This window comes from Struthio camelus, chromosome 3, assembly GCF_040807025.1.
Source record: "Struthio camelus isolate bStrCam1 chromosome 3, bStrCam1.hap1, whole genome shotgun sequence".
Lineage (NCBI taxonomy): Eukaryota > Metazoa > Chordata > Aves > Struthioniformes > Struthionidae > Struthio > Struthio camelus.
In genome coordinates this window covers 129,575,714-129,596,160 of record NC_090944.1, presented here as the reverse complement: position 1 = coordinate 129,596,160, position 20,447 = coordinate 129,575,714, and the positions used below count along the sequence as shown (strand labels likewise).

Sequence of the window (20,447 nt, the reverse complement as noted above, 5' to 3'; positions counted from 1 at the left end):
GAGTAGCAGTGTGGAGGGGTCATCTCTTACCGATGCCTTGACCACTGTAGGTGTGCAGGCATGTCGTGGCGCGTGCGGAGCTCCTGCCCTCCAGGCAGGGCTCGTGGCAGGCAGTCGTTTAGGATCTGTCATCTTCTGCGCGTTCCTCGGCCTCTTGTGGCAATGAGCTCAGCAGGTCTGGCCAAGCCGTCACTGAGCTCCAAGTACAGCTATTCCAACAACAAGAGTGTGTTTATTATCTCTCCACTTGTCTCCAAACTCCAACTCCAGTATTTACATTCTATCTACTTAAATTTTATTGGTGTTTTCAGCTGAGAAATTGGTCTCCATTTCCACTCTTAAAACAAAACCACCACAAAATAGGGTGGACTCTGTGTCTGATTCCAAGCAGCTGTCATGGTCCACTCCTAAAGCAACTTCAGTATGGTAGTAGAGAGCAATTGTAAAAGGTGGATTCTAAAATCTAATATTTGGAATCCCGATTAAAGCAGGTTAGAGAAATTACAGTGAGCTAAAAGGTTAAAAAAAAAAAAAAAGCACATGCACATTATTGATGTATGTGTGTATGTGTGTATTTTTCTTTTTTTGCTTCTTAGATTGACTTTCCATTACCTAGTAATCTTATAATCTGCTTTCCCCAATCTAGGACATTCGAAAGGACCACTGATTATTTGGGGGTGAATTTTCTTAGTGCAGGGGCAACGTAGTGCTGATGTGAGGCTTTAGCACAGGGCATTCTGGCTCTCGGCTGCCTATCCAAAGTTGGCGTAAATCCATTGAAGCTGTTGTAATTTAGCAACCCCACATCTGGACTTTATGCCTTCTTTGCTCACCGACTTTGGCACTATGTGAAGGAGTTTAACTTAAAAAATGGACCTAGGTACAGTCAGCTCTTTTTACGTTCTTTAATATTATTGCATACCAGGCGTAAATTTGGCTGCAAAAGTTGTTCTTTCCCTGATTCGACTGTGCTGCTGGGAGGAACTGTTTCTCCAGCTGATAGTTTCTGTGCTTCTGCCAGAGTGTACTGTTCGCTCTGTCCTGCTAGTACAGGAGTTTGTGTGAATGCTTCCTAATTCGTTTCGAGGAAGAGTCAGAGAATTAAGCTCACCGATTTAGAGGTGAAGCTCACACCAGCGTTTGAGATAACCTAGCTCTCGGAAGTGCTCACACAAATAATTCTGCTGATGGTAGGTAGGGATGGGAGCTGGCAGAGGGGATGCGATGAAGGAAGTAACCTTTTCCAGTGGCGTAGCTGGAGTGGGTAGAAAACAGACGTTTTCTGCAGATGTGTTACTCACTGAGATGTTGAATTGCACATTGGTGGCTAACCTGTGAGTCACAAGAATGAGTTGCAAATAGCACCTGCTGAAACACTTTGCTAGTCATATACGAAGAATCAGACTATGGGTAAAATATCAGCTTTATTATATAACTAATAATATTATGGCATTGGAGGTGTCTGCAGCTGCAGGCATTTCATACTGATATTCTTAAACTTCTCAGCTTTTGAATTTGAATAGTCTTTCATTTTTAAACTGTTTTCAATTTGTTTAAAACAATTAGATGAACTACCATGTTTTTGCTAAGATAAAGCACTTCAGGCTGATATTTTTTTCTTGGTGTTCTACTATATGGCTGTTTTTGACTTACTAAAAGTTCTGTTTCAATTGACTCTAATTTTTTCCCGTGAAACAAGGTATTAATTATTTGCCCAAATCATATTGCTAGGAGAACAACCAGAGCGTCGTAGAAGGTTCCTGCAGGAATATCCCACAGACACATTACAGAAAGGTTCTGTTTTCCCATAGCTTTGGTTTGTTCTGATGTTTCAAATCAAAACTGTCCAAAAAGACTGCAGAACGTACTTGGGCAGAACCCTGAACGTCTACTGCTGTTCTGTGTGTCCCATTACGTTTGTATATTAGTTGTGTCTCACAGCCTATGTGGTAAATAAATATTTCCAACCTATGACTGTCTGCAATATATGACTACTGCTTACACATTTAGGTAGCTCTGTGCCAAGTATGTAGAAAAATCTTCATATCCTAGCCAGGATTCATATCTGGCCTGCAGGTAAAATAATCTGCCTGTGATTTCAATATGCTTGCCTTTCTGCTTTCTCATGTTTTTTCTTGGTAATGTCGCTGCAGAATTGTCAATAAATTCAAAACTTCACCACTGGTTCTCCGAAGCCAGGAAAAAAAAGGGTCTGTTTCACTGTGTAAGACTCCACTATATTTGCCTCAGTCTACATACAAAAGCAACCAAAATGAGTTTTCCAGCCATCTTCAGAGTAGACTTCTCAAGTGCTGGGAAACTCATTCCAGGGTGGAAAGCTTTGCTGAGGGGTGGAAGCAGTCTGGACACGTCAGGCAGCTCATAATATGGAGTGTTTGTATGTGTCTTGGCTTTCCAGATGAAATACTTGAAATAGGAAAAAGCCCTTTATCTTTGTAACAGAATTTCAGTAGTCATATCCAGCAAGGCTGTGCTGCAGTTGATCAGGTAGTGGATGGGTTTTACAAAATCACTAGTCTAGTCTTCTTGCTTTTGCTGTCTCATGTGTGAGAGATATGGTAGTTTTCATAGACTAGAAGTGATTTATGAGACATCTGTGTTGAGAGAAGAGGGACATCTACTGGTCATGGTGTTGACAGACATGGGCAAAATACCAGGGAATCCTGCCAGGCCATTTATTTCTTGAAAAGACTTGGGAAAGTTTCATTCTGTTCTCCATGGGCTTCCTGAGCCTGCAGCTTATGAAACCACACCCTCATACATAGCTCAGGACTGCTCCTAGCACACAGGGGAGAGTGTTTCACGGCAAAAGGTTGGGTTTTGAGGTAGCTAGATTATTTTGGCTATTTGTGTTGGTTTGGTTTTTCTTAATAAATTACAAAATCATCAAAGGGGGGGGACATTTTATCAGACTAACCTCACTGCTTCTCCAGACAACATCCCTGTAGTTCTGTGGAAGGCCATGGGGTTAGGGAGGAATTTTAAGTGAGCTGAACAGTAAGGTAGCAATTCTGTCAGTAAACAAGTGGTTGATCAGTAATTGCCAATGCTTGCAAATTCCTAAGTTGTCTTGAAATGAGAATTTTCAGGTCTGAATACAGACCTTTTTGAATACCTTCTCTTTCTTCTCCACCATTGCCTGATCACACAGGGATTCATGAATTTTCACAGCCCTTCAGCTAACAGACCACATCTTTCATCGCAGCGATTAGCAACTTCTGCTTTAGGAGTGTAGGAATCCCCATGCCTGGATATCTTTTCTGCTGTCATCTTGTATTGCTGAGCCAGTAGATGTTTAATTTCACCATCAACCAGGGAAGTGCTTTTCACCCATGTTGAATAGTATCTAACACTGAAGCATCCCTTAGCCAGAACAGGCAATACTAGTTCATGTGCTTACTCTGACCCTTCCTCCCCATTATTAAAGTAGGGAGTCTTGATCCCGAGTAATTGTAAACTGTTGTAAATGGGCTTGCAAGCCTAGCAAAGTTTTATGATCCTTTAACATTCATACCACTGTTTGGGACTGCACAGTTTACCATTCTTTATGGATTGGTGCCAAGTAATTCTGGAAATAGCAGATGCAGTTTAAGATGTTTTCCATTATTCTCCTGTGGTAATAAACCGTGTGCCCATTCCTCGTTCATTTTCCTCAGTGATGTTTTATATTAGGCTAGATGCTAATATAAATATGGGCTCTCTCATCAGAGAATGATCTGGTATTGCACCTCCATGCAAGGCAGTAAATGAACAGCAAGAAGCGGATGGTTTAAACTGCTCTAGCCAGATCCATACTGCTGAGTTTGCAGCATGAAAAAGTTTGAGACTGACTGCCCAGGGGCCAACTACTGTCAGAGTTTTTCCTTCTCTGTCGTTACAGCTTCCTCCATGGAGAGGAAGAGCCAATCCCAATGGCAGAAGCCCCGAATGAAGGCAGCTCTGGGTGACAGAGTGGGACAGGGTGGAGGGAGCCCTCATGGGGGAGAAGGCTGCCCCTGGAGGTCTACGGGGGCTTTGTTTTGTGGGCTGTGGACTGCAGGACTGAGCTGCAGGGATACGGTGTAGATTGGTCTGGATAATACACTAAATTAGAAATGCTAGCCTTCAAGCTATCAAGCCCTTGATTCTGACAGCCCGTCGTAGGCACTAAATACCAAAATCAGAGCGCGGTGTCTCTCTCTCTCTCTACTGCTTTCCTGGCACTTGACTTAAGCAGAGTGCAACTGTGGAAAGACTGCACTGAAGAAGTGAAGGTAAAATCTCCTCAAGAGGCCTGGATAATACTGGCCTCATCTATAAATAAGCCACAGATGACCTTGTATGGAATTCCATGAGCTGTAGGTTAGAGTGATTTTTTTTTAGCCCTTCTTAGTGGTCATAATTTTAGCCCTTTTTAACCCTCCTAAATGAAAGGTCGGTGGCTAAGAGACAGCTGAGAGGTCAAACCTATCTGTTCACCCTGCCGCTGCTGGCCGTGTTTCATCAATGACCCTCACCTAATGCAGGGTCACTAAGTGCCTCAAAAGCAATCGAGTTCTCCAGCAAAAGCTGAGAGATTGCTTCTTCAATCACTCTTTCTTGCACCTTCTCTATGTAGAGGCATCTGACAATGTTGGATCATGTTACAGAAAAACAATGCAAGTGGCTTATTGCAACCTACAGTGCACTTAGGTTTTAGCCTCTTGTATTAGCCTATGGGTCTGTGTTCAAGGTGTCTTTGGTTTTTGTTTCGTTTCGTGGTTGTTTCTCTGAGATTAGACAGCAGGGCCCAGATTCCTTTCCTATATGAATCTAGAATAATTCTTGTTATACAGAGAGCCATTCAGGATTTATATTAATAGATATGAATAGAAAATATGAAAATATTTAGCACCAGCCTGAGTAAGAACCAAATGTATCCTGACTTTCTATCAAAAACAGTATAGTTCCATTTTCTGTAAGATTCAAGTGAACTGGTTCCTATCTACCTCGTTTCGGAATTTTTTATTATTATAGGATTTTCCCTCTTTGGAGAGGTGGTGATTTGGAGATGCTGAGCACCAAGGAATAGATTTGATGATGTTTATCCCTGTTTGCTTACATAGGTATACAGGTCTTAGCTTTATCCATAAAACTGACAGGGTCCTCATAGCATGTTAGCTGGGAAAAATCTGAACTGTTCTTTCATCCCTTCTGCATGGTAATTATACAAGTGTACATTTAACCCAGAAATGATTTGCTGCCAGGAAACAATTTATTGGTAGCTTGACATTTGTCACAGTATTCAAGTGTTGACTTTTGGTGAGTATCTGTGCATTGGATCACAGTGCCTTAAAAATGATGACGAATGTAATTGTTATTTGGAGACTATGCTGGCTCAGAAGAGTGTTCTGTGTTGACCAGTTAACAAATAATTTGAATGTCTTGCACTGAGCTTATATATTAATCTGTGGATCAAGAAATGTTTTCCTTTTATGGCATTTTGTTTCTATCCAGTCTTTTCATAATCCAGAAGCGTTTTTTCTCAGCTCTCTTATTCCTAGTTGATTTGGGGCCAGCTGGTGCCTGCAGGGAATTTCTGATGTAGCACTCCAGAAACTGCTTTAGCCCCAAACTGAGTGCAAGCAGCCAGATGCTGCAGCATCATGCAGCTGTATGATGTGGCACAGACAGGGAAGTGTGGGTCTTTAACTGCCATATCCAGCCCAGAGGGCATCATACCAACGTAAAGATGATCCATAGTTTGACAAAATCTCTCTTAGCTTGCTCCCTTGCTCAAGTGTCAGCAGAGACGTGATACTTTTGTGTTTCATCAGCGTTCGGCTGCATTTCTGTGCCCTCTGGACGTTCAAGGGAGCTGTTCCTGATCTGGCCTCTCTGTCAGAAAGGGCCTGAATAAAGATTAGGGAGTCCCTCTAAAGTGGGAGTCATCAGAGCAATTCTTGCAAATAAATTACTTGATGTTCAGTGTATCGATCTTTCCCTAGACTTTTTTTTTCCTAGCAATGTCTCTTTCATGCAGCGGTTCTTGATGTGCAGAAGTGACTTGGGAACTGAGTGCTGGGTAATCTTACATTGAAATGTTAAATCTTGTTAGAGTTGATGTAGTCTGTTGCCTTCAAATCAAAATTGATCGATGTGTATTTATTTCCTGTTCAAATGTTGGCGTTGCCAGTACTGCACCAATGGCATTTTTAGCAGGAAAAAAATGTTTTCTGAAAGTTGGAGGCTTATTCACAACATACGTATAGCTTGATTGGTTTTTTTTGCAATTATTTTTGTTTGCCAGGCATATGCCATTTTACTTTCTTGGTCGATGTTGAAAGATTCAGGTGCTTTTAAGGGACAGCAGACTAATCTAGGTGATGTTAGGGCAAATTATTATATTGTTATGAGAATATTAATGCAGCAGTAATGTTACATTTTGCTCTTAGGAAAAAAAAAACACACACACAAACGTAGATAATTTATAAACCCCGGAGTTGGATGTTCACAGTTCTAGATGACTGAAAAATACCTGAGATATACCTAGCTAGATTAGAGCTCAGGCTTTTATCATGAAATTCTGACAAGTGTTCCTCCAGTATGATCTTAAATGAGGAAACATTTGTAGGAAAAGATAACAGTGTTCCCTAAGTCTATCAGCTGTTTCCAGTTATGTCAGTTGTTCTAATAAATAACATTAAAATAACATTATCTCTCCCTATGAACCTTGCTTGCTTTCTATCCCTGGGCAGTACCTCCATACTACTACTCCTGAGTTCTCTTACTCAGGCAGCTGGGAAACGGGAGGGCGGACTTTTACTGATGGATTGTTTTCAGCACAAGTTTGGAAGCTGTTTCAGAGAAGAGACCATGTGAGCCTCTTACCCTCCACCGCATCTGAGTTGTGAGTGCTGGAGAGATGGATTTTTTTCTTCCCTGGCAGAGACTCGCAAAGCTTGAATATGTGTGGTAGGATAGACTATTAGTACGTGTTGAGGTAGCAAGGGCGGAGCAAATATTGCAGGGGAAGAGAGAGAAGTGTTCTGAGAGCAGAGAAACTGCCGGGAATGTCCCGTTGCATTACTTTGCTGTGTGTCTGTGTGCCTAACTGGCTGTTCTGGTTATATGATGTTCCCTCACTCCAGGAATTCTGTCTCTATGCAGTATCACATGTATTTTAGATGTGATAAAAATATCAAGGAAAAATAATTCTAAGAATTATAATAAGAGAAGAATGTATGAAGAGTTATAATATGCAAAAATCCTCAAAGAAATAAACGCAAATATGAGAAAATCCCAAATGTATGGAAACATGTATGCTGGTCTCATAACTCCCTGAGACTTATTTTCAGATTATTCTCAGATACCCATTTTTTGCATGCATATTTTTATGCAGTGCTTCTTAAAAAGGATACTTTAAAAAGGAATATTTAAGTATGAATAGATGTCTTAATAAATGGCTCATTTTCCTAGGGCCGAATAGATTTATAAGGTTAATTTAGAAGGGAGTCTGATGACAGTTTCTCCCTGTTAAAACAGAAGTTTGTGACATTCTTATAACATTTCATAAGTATGAGGGTCTTCTTACACCTGTTTATTTGATGAATTGACACCTTATATGATTTTTACATTATTTTAGCCAATTGGGATTTACTGCCTGCAGATTTACTATATGCCATTTGCCAAAGATCTTAGCGTTCCTCCTACATAAATGGGTATTTTTTTCATCTGTTTTGCAGATGCACAGCACTCATTCATGAAAAGAAAAATATATTCGTCTGCATCTATTTATAAGTGTCAAATTCTGGATCATGCCCAAGTCAGTGAAAGCTGCGTGCACAGAAATTGGCCGGAAGCAAGAAGCTTCTTTATTCATAAGGTTGATGTTAAGCAGTGGACCAAATCCCATCTCAGTTCCACCAGTGTAAATTATCTGTTGAGTAATCCTAGCATTACAATAGCATAATTGAGATCGAACTTGGCCTGTAATGCCGTCGATTTTTTTTCCTCTTCCCATAGCTTTATCCTGCCAGGATTCATGCTGAAATCAATAAGAGTTCATGTTAAGGCCTAATCCTTAAGCTTCTTCTATATAGTACTACAAAGTCTAGGCACAAGCTATGGTAGAAAACTATATCCATAAAAAGGAATTACATAAGTGCTGTAATGCTGCTGTTGGCTGACAGTCATCCCAGTGATTACTGGAATGTTTTGCTTTTTAAAGCTGAAAGCTAGAAAGAAAGCAGGACTGAATATGTAGCAGGGTGTTAGATGAGGTCAGAGTCACATAACAATTGTTGTGCCTCCCTGCGGTCTGCTCTAGTTTATTAATATTTTGTTTCATTCCTGTTCTAAAACTGGACAATTTAAATATGTCATCACATACTGTATAATGTTGCTTAGTAATAGCTAATATTGCCAGCAGCAACTGAAAGGAAGACATGTATTTATACAGGCTATAAATGGAAAGCTTAATAAATCAATCGATGGACCACTTTCCTTTGCTGGCAATAAACTGTTTTAATAGCAGTGCGGATGCTGCTGTAGTAGTTGGAAGAATGGAAGGCACAATCATTTTGTTTAGTGAAGGAGCAAATATTAACGTGTAAATGTGGCTGGTCTTTTCCAGGGTGTTATAGGCTGCTAAGTGGAGAGGTTTTTTTCTTAACTCAGGTGTTAACATTACCCATAGTTGCAAAGAAGGAGAAGAGCCTTCCCCTGAGACAAACTTTCCTACTTTTTCCCTCTTCAGTTTTCCTAACTCAGCGCTTGTGTATTTTCGTTGTTTTTCAGCAATGGGTAGAAGGGCTTGGATCCATCATACATAACTTTAGAGCTAACAATGTCAGTCCCATGACATGTCTCAAGAAACAGTAAGTTACCTTCTCTCCTCCCCTGTCCTCCTCCTGTATTTTTCTGGCCTCGTATTTTCCTATTTGCATTCTTTTAGATTTCTTTTCTTCTTTTCTTGAGTTCAACATCTGCAGTCACAAAAACAGTCTAATGCAAAAGTGGTGTTAATTGAGTTTAAGGTTTATGTTTCATTGTGACCAGACGAGGTCTCAAGCCTGTATCTGACAGCTGCCAAAGAGGAACTGAGAGAGAATTTCGTACTGTTCATTTGATGTATTGATATTATGTGTTTTATTTGTTGTCTGGATGGTTTTTGTTGATGCATACACACAAACAGAGCCCCATGAGTCTGTCTTCTCTTCAGACTCTTGTTAACTGTGGTACTGATTATTGTGGGCTGATTTTTGCCTTTACAGTTACAGAGCTGCCCTACCTTAAGCACTGAAGGGTTACGGAGAAATATTTTTATTATAGAACAATTACTTGTTTGTACTGATTTCACAGAGAGGCCAGTATTCTTGAGATGAACATAAGTATCTAGCTCCTCATTTTAATTGATGGCATTTTAAAACTATTTCATTCTTAATTGCAGCTGGATGAAGCTGGCATTTCTGACGAACACAAATGGCAAAATTCCAGTTCGGAGGTAAGCACAGTTAGGAATTCAAGTTTTTAGCAAGTAGTGGGTGTCTAATGTTAATCAAATTCTATGACTTAGAAAAAATCAGGCTACTCCGTAAACTTCTAACTACAGCTTTGGAAAAGAGGGTGGATCAAAGCTGCGGTCTGGTCTCCCCTCTGCGACAGAGCCCTGATGGGAGGCAGTAAGATCGCAAGAGCGGACAGGTCCCAGCAACCTCTGTTTGTGGTGAAGCGGGATACTGGCATGCAAGTGTCTCAGTGCTGGGCAACCCAGGGCATGGGGGACTTCACTGCCTCCCTCCTCCTGTAGGCGCTTAGCACAGAGGAGGAGCATGGAGAAAGGGAAGGGGTAGAGAAGGAGGCAGAGGCATAGGAGGAGGAGGAGTATGTGGCTGAGGAAACCAGCTGAAGGAAGGCAAGCCAAGAAGCATTGGGAGATGCAGGCAGAATACCTCTGCTATGCACCATCGCCGAGTTTCACATTGTTTTGCCAAGTCTCTCCCCAGTATCTCTTTCCCCTGATAAACCAGTGGTGCTTCTTCAACACACCTCCAGATTGCTCTGATCTGCCTTATATATGTGTTTTTAAACATAGTGCACTCTAGTCAGCCCTGCTTCTTCAAATCTCTGCCTCCTCCTCCTCCTGCCCAGAGATCCCCGCAGCAATTGCTGTAGCTGTGGAGATACAGAACTTTGTTCTCTCAGGAGAAGACCTTGCAGATATGGTAAGCTGTGGGAAACCTATATCACAGTATCAGCTTTACTTCATTTTTACACTGAAGCACAATAAAACCCTGCGAGAAAATCTCACCTTGGAAATTAGAGCTCTCCATTTCTTTTTAAGTTGAGTGCAGGTTGTTGCAGCTAGCACGTGGCTATGGAGAATGCAAGCCGTGGGAAGGTGAAACACCTTAGGCTGGTCAGTAGTAAACAGCATAAATGTTCTCCTCACTCTGCTTTAGAACAGTTGAGATTGCAGGGTCGTGACTCTTCTTGACTACTTTTGGATTTTAACCTACTCCGGGGCATATCTCTATTACTGCCAACGTAGTTACTGTGTTTCAGAGATAAGAAATACTGGCATAGTTAGTAGTGGGGAAACCTTAGGAGAGCATCAGTTTTGTCTTCTAGACCTTAATAAGTTTCAGCAGTCTGAGACTAGGACTACATCTGCAGATCTTATGAGGATATGGCTTTGATAAGATGCTTTGTATTTTCTGATTTTAACATTTCTGTAGATGATCATTAACAAGATCAACATTTATTTAAAAAATCTACTCAATTTCTGCAACTTTCTGTTGGCAGAAAACACGTGCACATAGGCGTGCAAATTGCACCACTTTAGCTAGAGCCTATTTAAAAATTAGCTAAGCTCAATCTATGCTTATCCTTTGTATAACTACCTTATAACTTAAACTAACAGCTTCTATTTATGAACCTACCAACAGAAGCTAAACTACGATAAATGAGGATTAAATCTGTTTTACACTGGCTTAATTAAGTTAATTAGAAATTACACTTTTTGTTAGTATATATATTTAATATCGATTACTCCAAACTGGTTGGAAGAAATCTCAGTCTACAGTTTCATGAGGGTTGGAAATCATAGTTTTGGAGGATTTCTTACAGAGTGAAGGCAGTGGTACTTCCAGTTCTAGCCAAACTGATGAAATCAGTGTAGCCAAGATAAAAGATTGTTATGAACAGTTGTTCTGAACAGTTCGTGTGTTGATTTGATTTTTGAAGTAATGATTTGAAAGTAGTAAAGCTTTGGAGTTGTAACCAAGTCATTTCATGCATCAACAAATGGGATAGATTTATATGTTCAGTCCCAGATCTGGGAGGTGTTTTAAAAATTTATTAATGAAAAAATAATTGGCACACTGCAAAAAAAAAAAATTAAAACACCTGTAGAACATGAGGATTAAACACCTGTAGGTATCTGTCAGCCAATAACTTCCTTGCTTCAGAAGTAACGTGGTTTTTTCCCGTGGCATACAACGAGAAGAATGTAAATCTGCTAGGATGAAGTCTCTTCTAGTAGAGGAAAAAGTAGGATTTTTTTATAATATCTGTAGGAAAATGAAAGTGTTATGTTGCATTATTTTTTGATCCATGCAATCTTTTTCTAGGCTGCTGCTCTCATTACAAATTATTACTGTGTTTGCTGTCATCTTTGGTGAAATAAAAGATAATTTGGCATCAAAAATAAGTTTTCTGCAGCCATGGGATCTTGGCTCACAGTTTCTGATTAGTTACTTATGCCAATATTACACGTGTTTGACATGACATTTATTACTGGGGGCCAATTCATTAGAACAAGCGTAGAGTTTTTATAGGGCTGAAGATAGACTGTAAATCTAGCTAGCGTTATTCTGCATCTCAGAATAGAGAAAGTAGAGAAATAAGTCATGAGATTTAAAAAAAAAAAAAAAAAAAAGGTGCCTGAACTCCTCAGTCCACATTTTATTGAAAACATCTTAGTACTTATCAACTTTGAAAATCAAACAACTTACTTAGGTGGCTAAATAGGGACATAGAGGTCTAACTGTATTAGGAAGCCAGAAAAAAAAATTGGCCAAGTTTTGTTAAAATATTATTTTATCATTTAGATCTTTGGCTTGCTGATATTCATTTTATTAGTATGAAAATATTTACGTAAGAGGTTTAGAGTGTTTTGGAGAGTAAAACAACTCGGAATTGCTATGGCAACAAATAAAAACAACAGTTTGTTTCACATCTTTCCCTTTGTGAAATTATTTAATATGCAGGGGATTAACAGAAAGACTCAGCAAATGTTTGTTTCACTTGATGATAAAGAGCAACATATTCTCATCGGGCTACAGCTGTAGCATGTTTCCCAATGTACAGCTTTTGACAGTGTTAGAAAGAGATATGCCTACAGACCACAGTTTTCCTATCCAGATTGAGATGGCAAAATCAAGTGGTTGTAGGACCCATCATTTTAGGTTAAACTCTAGAAATAAGAAAGGAGAGCTGTTAAGCTTGGATCTACTTTTCCAAAGTTAAGAGGCTATTCAAGTGTAAACAGAAATAGACCAAAAGTTTTCACATTAATCATACCCAGTATCTAAGCTTTAATTGGATTTATTTCCTTTCAAGTGAAGCCATGTCAGTCTCATGCATGGTGAAATCACTCATGTTTTACAGAAGGAAGTGGATTTTAATCACAGAGTTTGGAAATATTTCAGTGGAAGTGGAAACCTACTTAAACAAGTTGTGCACAATCTGTCTAGAACAGGATTATTTGTAAGGGCTGTAAGGTGAGGGAGCATTCAGAGGGAGGAGTGACCACTGCAGCCGATGAGAGAGCAAGGAAGGAGATTTGACTTGCAACTGAGAGTTTCTCGTTAGCACAGAGAGCTTGAAAAGGAAAGAGGAAGGAAAGGGCCATTGGGAATGGTTCAGGCCTACGTTATGGGTGGCCTTCTGAGAGGAGCAGGTCAATGCTCAGAAAGGAAGGGGAGTCCCCACAACCGGGAATGCCTGGAGACATGACTCTCCTCACCTGGAGAATCTGCTGCTCTTTAAACACAGTTGTTTGCCTATGCATGCCGTCACGTGGCAAGAGCCAGAAGAATAATGCTTTGCACAGTTCTGTAGCCCAGTATATTGGAAGAAAAAAAAAAAATTTCGTTCTTTTTGCAGTTCATTATTTTGATATATTTTGTAATGGATAGCTAGCAGACAGGGCATTTCTGCTGTGTGAAACTCAGAGCACGTGCTTATGGAACTCAGTTGAGTTCCTTACTCAACTACACGAGTACCTGGAAGGTGCTTAACGTTCATCAGTGGGAGCCAGAGGAAGGTGTTGGCAGAGAGAGAGAGAAGTGATTGTTTAAGAAGTGACTAACATTTTTCCTTTCCCCCCCCCCCCCACTCTTTTTTGTTTTAGCATTACCAGAACCTTTGCATCAGGTAAAACAGAAAAAGTGATCTTTCAGGCGCTTAAGGAATTAGGTCTTCCCAGTGGAAAGGTATTTAGCAGTTTTGAATAAGTTTTTTGTATATTAAGAGATGGATGAATCATTCACATTTGTAGCTGTGATCTGAGCCGTTTGCGTCATATACCCACGAACAATAGGTATGTTTTTAAGTTATTCATCACCATAGGTTGTTTACTAAGAACAAAATGTAATTAAATTTATGTGACATCACTGGTCCTTAAACTTCTTGGATCAGGCTTATTTTCTTTTCTGTAATAGCCTGCCCCCTCGCGCATTTATATAAAATATATTGGTGCCGAATACGCACCTAGTGTTTTTCTGTCGCGTGCTGGGCCCCGGTTGCCTTTCCTGCGCCTTGTCCTCTGCGTGCTGGAGCTGCTGCCCACAGTCCCGCACAGGTGACGACTGGCTGCAAGTTGCAGCCTTTTTCTTCACCCTTGCTCCCTGCCGAGTCTCCCTCCCTTCATTTCGGAGGCTCCAGGCCTCCGTTCTCGGCCTGGCTGCAGCAAGCGCCTGGCGAGGGGCAGCCCTGCAGGCTTGGCCGCCGTCCGCTGTCTCTGGCCGGGGAGAGGGGGCACAGAAAAGCCTGAATCCCCTGTGGTAGGGCTGCCTGGCACCCGAGGTGAAATTTTTCCTCCCTCCTGCAGTGCTCGCCTTGTTCAGCCAAAAAAAAAAAAAAAAAAAAAAGGCACAACACAATTCATTAGAGTCCTGCATCCTCCCTCCCTCCCTCCCTCCCTCATGGCAGTTTTACGCACCCCTGTATGGGAGCTGCTTTGCTATTTAAAACCTTTGCACCAAACCTGGGACTTTTTTCTAATGTTCCTTGGCTTGAGGATAAATGTCCTGAAGTTCATCTTGGACTTTTTCTTAAGCCTAAGGAGAAAAATAAAGATCGTGTTCCAGTTCTGTGTTTATGTAGAATGAATGTTACTGTGAGGTCAGACTATAAGCATGCCAAACAGATCTGTGATAAAGATGAGTTGAGAACTGTTTTCAGAAAATACAAATGAAACTATGTACATTAGGTAAAGTGCTAAGATAATTCTTATTTGCTTTCTCTAATGTAAGATATGCTCTTAGGAAAAAAAAAAAAAAACCCACATAAACAGTCCTTTGCTGGATAATGTACCTTTGCATTTTGTTGCAGAATGATGAAATTGAGCCTACAGCGTTTACTTATGAGAAATTTTATGAGCTTACCCAAAAGATATGTCCCCGAACTGACATAGAGGAACTCTATAGGAAGATGTAAGTTTAAATTTAATATGATCTTATTTTAACCTTATTTTACTGTAGTTTTAGTCTATATCTAAAAGTGACAGAGCACTGTAAAGACTCTCTGTGAATCCTAGTGCTATCAGCAGTATTTTAAGACAAACTCAAGTCTATGTTTTCCCCGTCCTTCCCTCTCAGATTGCTAATGTAAAAGTTCACTGTGTATTTTGTAGCAACTTTTACATGAGTTAAAAGAAGCACCTGGAACTTTTTATTTTATTTTATTTTATTTGCATTGGCTTTACTAACTACTGTAATTTTAGCTTGCTCCTTTTAGGTGATTAACGCAGAATGTGAACTAACTAAATTGAGTAAGAAATCTGATGATCTAAAAGTTTCTTTGTTCAAATTATTCTCAGCTGGAAGACTTACATATTGTTTTATGAAGTAGTATCTACTAAGTGTTACCAAATATAGGAGATACACTGCACCTAGCCTAGATAGATAGTATGTATTCTGTGACTATTAATTTTGAGATACAGAGCTACTTCAGGTAGAAAAGTAGAAGGTTTTAAAAGTATCGACAATGTCAGCATGTAAATCATACCTACTGTAGCATCGTATGTGAAAACTTACATTCTCTAATAAATTTCTTTTCAGCAATGGAGACAAAACTGATTATTTAACGGTAGACCAATTAGTGAGCTTTCTAAATGAAGTAAGCTTTTTCATACATTAACTACCATACAAGTCTGTCTGCAGTGGCTTGCTTCTTCCAGTCTTTCCATTGCATGTATCATGCCATTATTTGCTATGCTTCTGATCTGCTGATCTTTCCATTATGGTAACATCCAGGTGCAAAAATCAGCTTCAACCTTATGTGTTCTTGTGCTTTCTACATGTTGGCTTTGCGGATTGCGTCTGTTAATTACTTGTGGTTGTGTTATGTTGTGTGTTACATATGTTTTATATGTTTTATACTGTTAAATTCAATGCAATTTTAGCTAAAATACTTCAGTATTTTATTATAAGCAATATATTTTACCTATAGGCCACTGATAAATATAGCTGCTAATCCTTCGGAATCATAGGAAAAAAGGAAGTGGGCTTTTATAAACAGTGGTTTTTTTCCATCTATTACAAATCCAGGGTTTGAGAGGATATTCTAGGGGCTTGTCTGTGATTTTTGAATTACTGTATGTGTTGAATAAAAGGAAATATTTTTATTGCTGTATTTCCAAAATTCATTTGTGGGCACGAGTATTTACTATTTCTTAAAAATATCATGAGTGTGAGAAGTACTTCAATAAACAGTGGGGTTCTTTTCTACTCCTAAAGCTCAGTAAGTTACAGAAGATTGATTCACTCAGAATTGCAACAACAGCTGGACTGTGTGAATTTGACAGAACATATACTTGAAAAATGAATACATTCTCCCTGGTGCTGTACCAGTAGATTCTTGTCATCTGGAATATAGGGAATTGTTTTACTTCCGTATAGGAGCTTTTAGGGACCAGGTACCTTTACCAAAAATTTCTCTATCTAAAATTATTTTACTATTTATAAATCTATTTTATATATTTTGTGTATTTTTGATACTACTATATGAAGATGTAAGCAATAAATTGCCCTTGCCTTCTTTTTTTTTTAAAGTAAGGAATGCATGCCTTATTCTTCATGAAAACTGAACTACATGTAGAAAGAGTATTCCAAAAGAAATGATAGTGAAAAGATTAACAATTTCATCACTAATGATTCCACATTTGAGGTCTCAGTTACCATCCACATAGTTCCCTCTATTGCCAAACGTAAGCACATGCTTAATGTCACTACTGTGAGATGTTCTTTCATTGTAGTTATTTACAGAGTTAAGTGTCTAAATGTTGGCAAGACTCAGTGTCATAGTTAAGGTATGTCATTCTTGCTCCTGCACTGAGAAGAGGAAAGGCTTAAATTGTTATTTCAATTGTAAATGATCCTTTTAAAGTACTTCAGCCCCAAGCTGACTTGTAGCGATAGACTTCACTGCGTGAAACATAAAGCCCTGCCTTCACCTTGTCCTGTATTTACTTCTGGCTTTTTTTGTGTGTTAATCATGAGTTGAGTAATTCCTCATTTTTCAGTATACTACTATTTTGTCTTTATTTTAAATTTGATTTATATAATTATTTTAGTTGAGAGGGTGCTTCCTGGAAGCTCACGTTTTTGAAGTGCCAGAAATTGTAGGAACTTCCTGGCTATCCCCGCTGTCTCTTCAATAAAAGCCTAAAGTTGAAGTGCTGTGCTCTCAGTTTTGTATGATTTTAGCAGGTGTTTGTCAGAATTAGAAGCCTTATTCTATGGGCAAGATGGAAGAAAGATGCATCTTGTTCCTTACATCCTATGGACATGGCAAATTTTTCAAATGGAGATCTTATAGTTGGCCCTTTAGTTGGAGACTGAAGCTGGAAAAAATTAGTCAAATGGTTTTATAGAGTGGGACACTCGGCTCTGATGATCTGAAACCCATTGGCTTTGGGTCTGTTCTGGATGTCTTTTGGTGTCGAAGGTTTTGGTCATGAATTCAAAGGCACTAAATGACCCAAAAGTGAAGTGATCCTGAAGGGATCGTTTTTATCCCCTTGACATCTGGCCAACACTTAAATCAGTGGTGATGTTTAATGCTGGAAAATATGAAAAGATTTTTATGATTATATAGGAGAAGAGAGTTGCTTGGCAGGGCAGTTCTTCATGAGAGCCTTCTGCCTAAATTATTTTGAATTCAGTAACCTCCAAGGCATGCTGCAGAAGCTGTTAGTTTTATGGGTTTTTAAGAGAGTATGAGGGTATGTTTCTAGGTATGAGTGGAAAGTGAAATGTTTTCCTGGAGTTTTCCCAGGCAAGCTACTGTCTCTCTTTGAATTTTAAATGCTGCTGGCTGACAGCTCATTTAATTGCATATCAATGTTAAAGCTTCTGGGAAGTTCTTAGAAATTTAATTATTGTCAAGTACTGAGTGTTTTGTCTAGGTCTTCTTTTTTTTAAAGTCAAATTTTAAGAAAGAAGAAAAGTAATAGAAAAACAAATGAGATCACTACTATTGAAATTTGCTTCTGCCATTCATTTGCAGCAATAAATTTTAAGCCAAGTAACTGTCAAAGTAGAAATTTAGTAGTCTGACCAGAACTCCTCCTTCTTCTGGGAAGGAGATATGAGAGCATCCTTTTTTGTTATTTCTCTCTCTCTCTCTCTCTCTCTCAACTTTCTCACTCTCCCTTTTGCACACACTCCCTTTCACTTTCTCTCTCTTTCACGCTGTCTCTCTTTCTCTGCATTTCCACAAAAGGAGACCGTTCTTATTGCTGCACAGAACAAATGCAAATCAACCAGCTGTTCTTTCTGTCCATGCTTTAAGATGGTTCATCCTCATACGCTTAAGAAGGTCTAGTGGAAGGGTGTCTTTCTAATATGGTAACTAGAACAAGCACAAGCAGCTATGTTGGACATATATGATTAGTCCTGGGGCACGTTATCTTCTGAATGAAACTTGATGCTTTTAGTATATTGTTTAGTTTTTGTGTAGTTGTGTTTGAGTCTGCAAATTCAGGAGTGCAGAACATTTCCTCAAGAGATGGTCCTAAATAATTTTCCGTTCTCTTTTTTTTTTTTTAAGTCACACCTAAGCAATTGTCAAATTTGGTTTATTTTTTAAACTAAAGACATACTTTTGTTCAGATGAAAAAAATAGAGTGTAATAATCAGTAAGAAGAATATCTTGCCCTGAGCTCCTGACAGTAATTCTAAGACACTGTTTCCCAAGAGGAAACTTTTGCGTTATCCCATTTATTTTCTGCTGTTTTCTTTCAATTATCTGCGGAAGAAAGAGTGGGGAAGAGTTCTCTTTAGTAAAGAACCTTCCTTCCTCTTTCTTACAATTGTTTGAAGTGATATATTTTCACTAACGGTGTATAGCTTGTCATTTGTCACAGTAGACTGTATTGTTGCGTGCAAGACTTGTATTGCTGTTGCGTGGTGCTTAGCAAGTTATGTCCTGCATCCAGCTGCTTTCATTTCATGTTTCATCTGAGTTTTACTTACATATTCAGATAGCTGATCTGTAGTGAATGTAACTGCTATACTTCAGATGCTGCAGACTGTCATTAGCATTACTTGAAAGATCCCTCCTTATTTGCATGACTATATTGGCATTGGCTGTAATTTCTTGAAATGAATCAAGCAAAAGCACCAAAATATTGATTGGAAGAAAATAGTTAAGTTGCTTATTTTCAATTGGGTATTGTTTTTTTCCTTGGAAAAGAAAAAGTCAAAATGTTTACACGTAAGAAATTGCAGCAAATGCTGTTAGTGCTGCGCCAAGCCATATGGATACCATCCTGTCCACTCCAAATTATTGATGACCAAAATGGGGATGGCCTGTTACATTCTGAATTCTGCTTAAACTACAGCTTGAAAACTTTGCACGTAGTGGGATAAAAGGGTGTTTTCACGGTCATATTTATTTCTTTACATTTTATTGCATCTGCTTACATGCCACTACTCAGTTCAATTCTGTTTTTAATTTTTTTTAATGGAGAATCAGGCACACAGTGTGCAGCTCTAATCTGACATGAAAAAAACCCAAATATTACACAGTGCACTCTCAAATGAAACCTTAAGAACTCTGAATTTTAGCAGTATGTTAGAAATGACTGCTAAATTGTATCTAGAACATCTAAGTACTACATGTATTATGAAATCGCAATATCTTAAATTATTGTGAATAGAAGATACTGTGAAGTTTCTTAAGATTTGCATATTTCTTCTAAGAACCTGAGCTGATTTTTGAATAGTTCATGAACAATGTTTATATAATTCACAAATAATCAATAATTGCACATTTCTAAATTCAGGTTTCAAATTCTGTATTTATAGTATAGCTTTATTCTGCTTCCAAATTTTACTTTAGCTATAGATGTTGTGGAATATATGCATTTTTGTGGAGGTGATTACAGTGCCATCAGTCAAGTCTATCAGTTTACATGATCTACAGAAATGATTAGGAAGAAGAGAGAGAACTTACGAAGAATAGAGTTTAGCTATTTATTTTAAACATTTTCATTGGCACGTATACCATGTGCAATCATTGTTATCATGAACAAGCAACAGTAAGACCAGTTGTTAGATTACACTGGACTCTTTGGAAATATTTACAGACTCAAACTACCTAGCTTTCTTATGAAAGATAAGTTAGATTTGTTTTCTGTCTAATGCTAAAGCTACCATTGGATATTCTGTAAGTTTTAGTTTGTTTGTTTTTTTTTAAATGTCCACTTCTTTCTTTCTCATCTGCAGTAATGAAATGCTCTTGGATGATACCCGTGTACTATATCGTTTTGCTGAATTCTGTTGTTTTCTAACCTTAGCACCAGAGAGATCCTCGGCTGAATGAAATTTTATTTCCGTTCTATGATACAAAAAGAGCAATGCAGATAATTGAGACATATGAGCCAGATGAAGACTTGAAGAGTAAAGGTAAACAAATGGGAGGAAATTTAACATCGTTGGTCTTTAGGCATTTGGGCGACAAAGCATCTGACTTCTAAAAAAGGAGCTTACAGTCCTTGTGGTCAGCGGGCAAGTGCTTGTGTGGCCACCCAGGGAAATAGATCAGGAACATGATGTGCTGAAAAACATCTCCTCCTCAAAATCGGTGATTTTTCGGAAGGTTTAATTCCCTGATCCAGGTTACGGCGTAGCCACACAGACAGCTGTCCTAATACAAAACGGGGGAAGCTAGCGCAA

At 39.0% G+C, this 20,447-nt stretch overlaps 1 protein-coding gene across 18 annotated transcripts in view; it reads left to right on the top strand.

The window, feature by feature from the left end:
• The window catches only part of PLCB4 (phospholipase C beta 4), a 222,591-nt gene that overhangs the window by 136,549 nt on the left and 65,595 nt on the right, over positions 1 to 20,447 (top strand). For all 18 annotated transcript variants that reach the window (XR_011140503.1, XM_068940305.1, XM_068940302.1 and 15 more), the window contains 6 exons: positions 8,779 to 8,858; positions 9,431 to 9,484; positions 13,397 to 13,478; positions 14,599 to 14,699; positions 15,327 to 15,384; positions 20,069 to 20,177. Coding sequence is in view for 17 of the 18 variants with exons in the window: in XM_068940305.1 (XP_068796406.1) it covers positions 8,779 to 8,858; positions 9,431 to 9,484; positions 13,397 to 13,478; positions 14,599 to 14,699; positions 15,327 to 15,384; positions 20,069 to 20,177 (484 nt within the window). In the remaining variant the exon portion in view is untranslated. The remainder of the gene's footprint in view (positions 1 to 8,778; positions 8,859 to 9,430; positions 9,485 to 13,396; positions 13,479 to 14,598; positions 14,700 to 15,326; positions 15,385 to 20,068; positions 20,178 to 20,447) is intronic.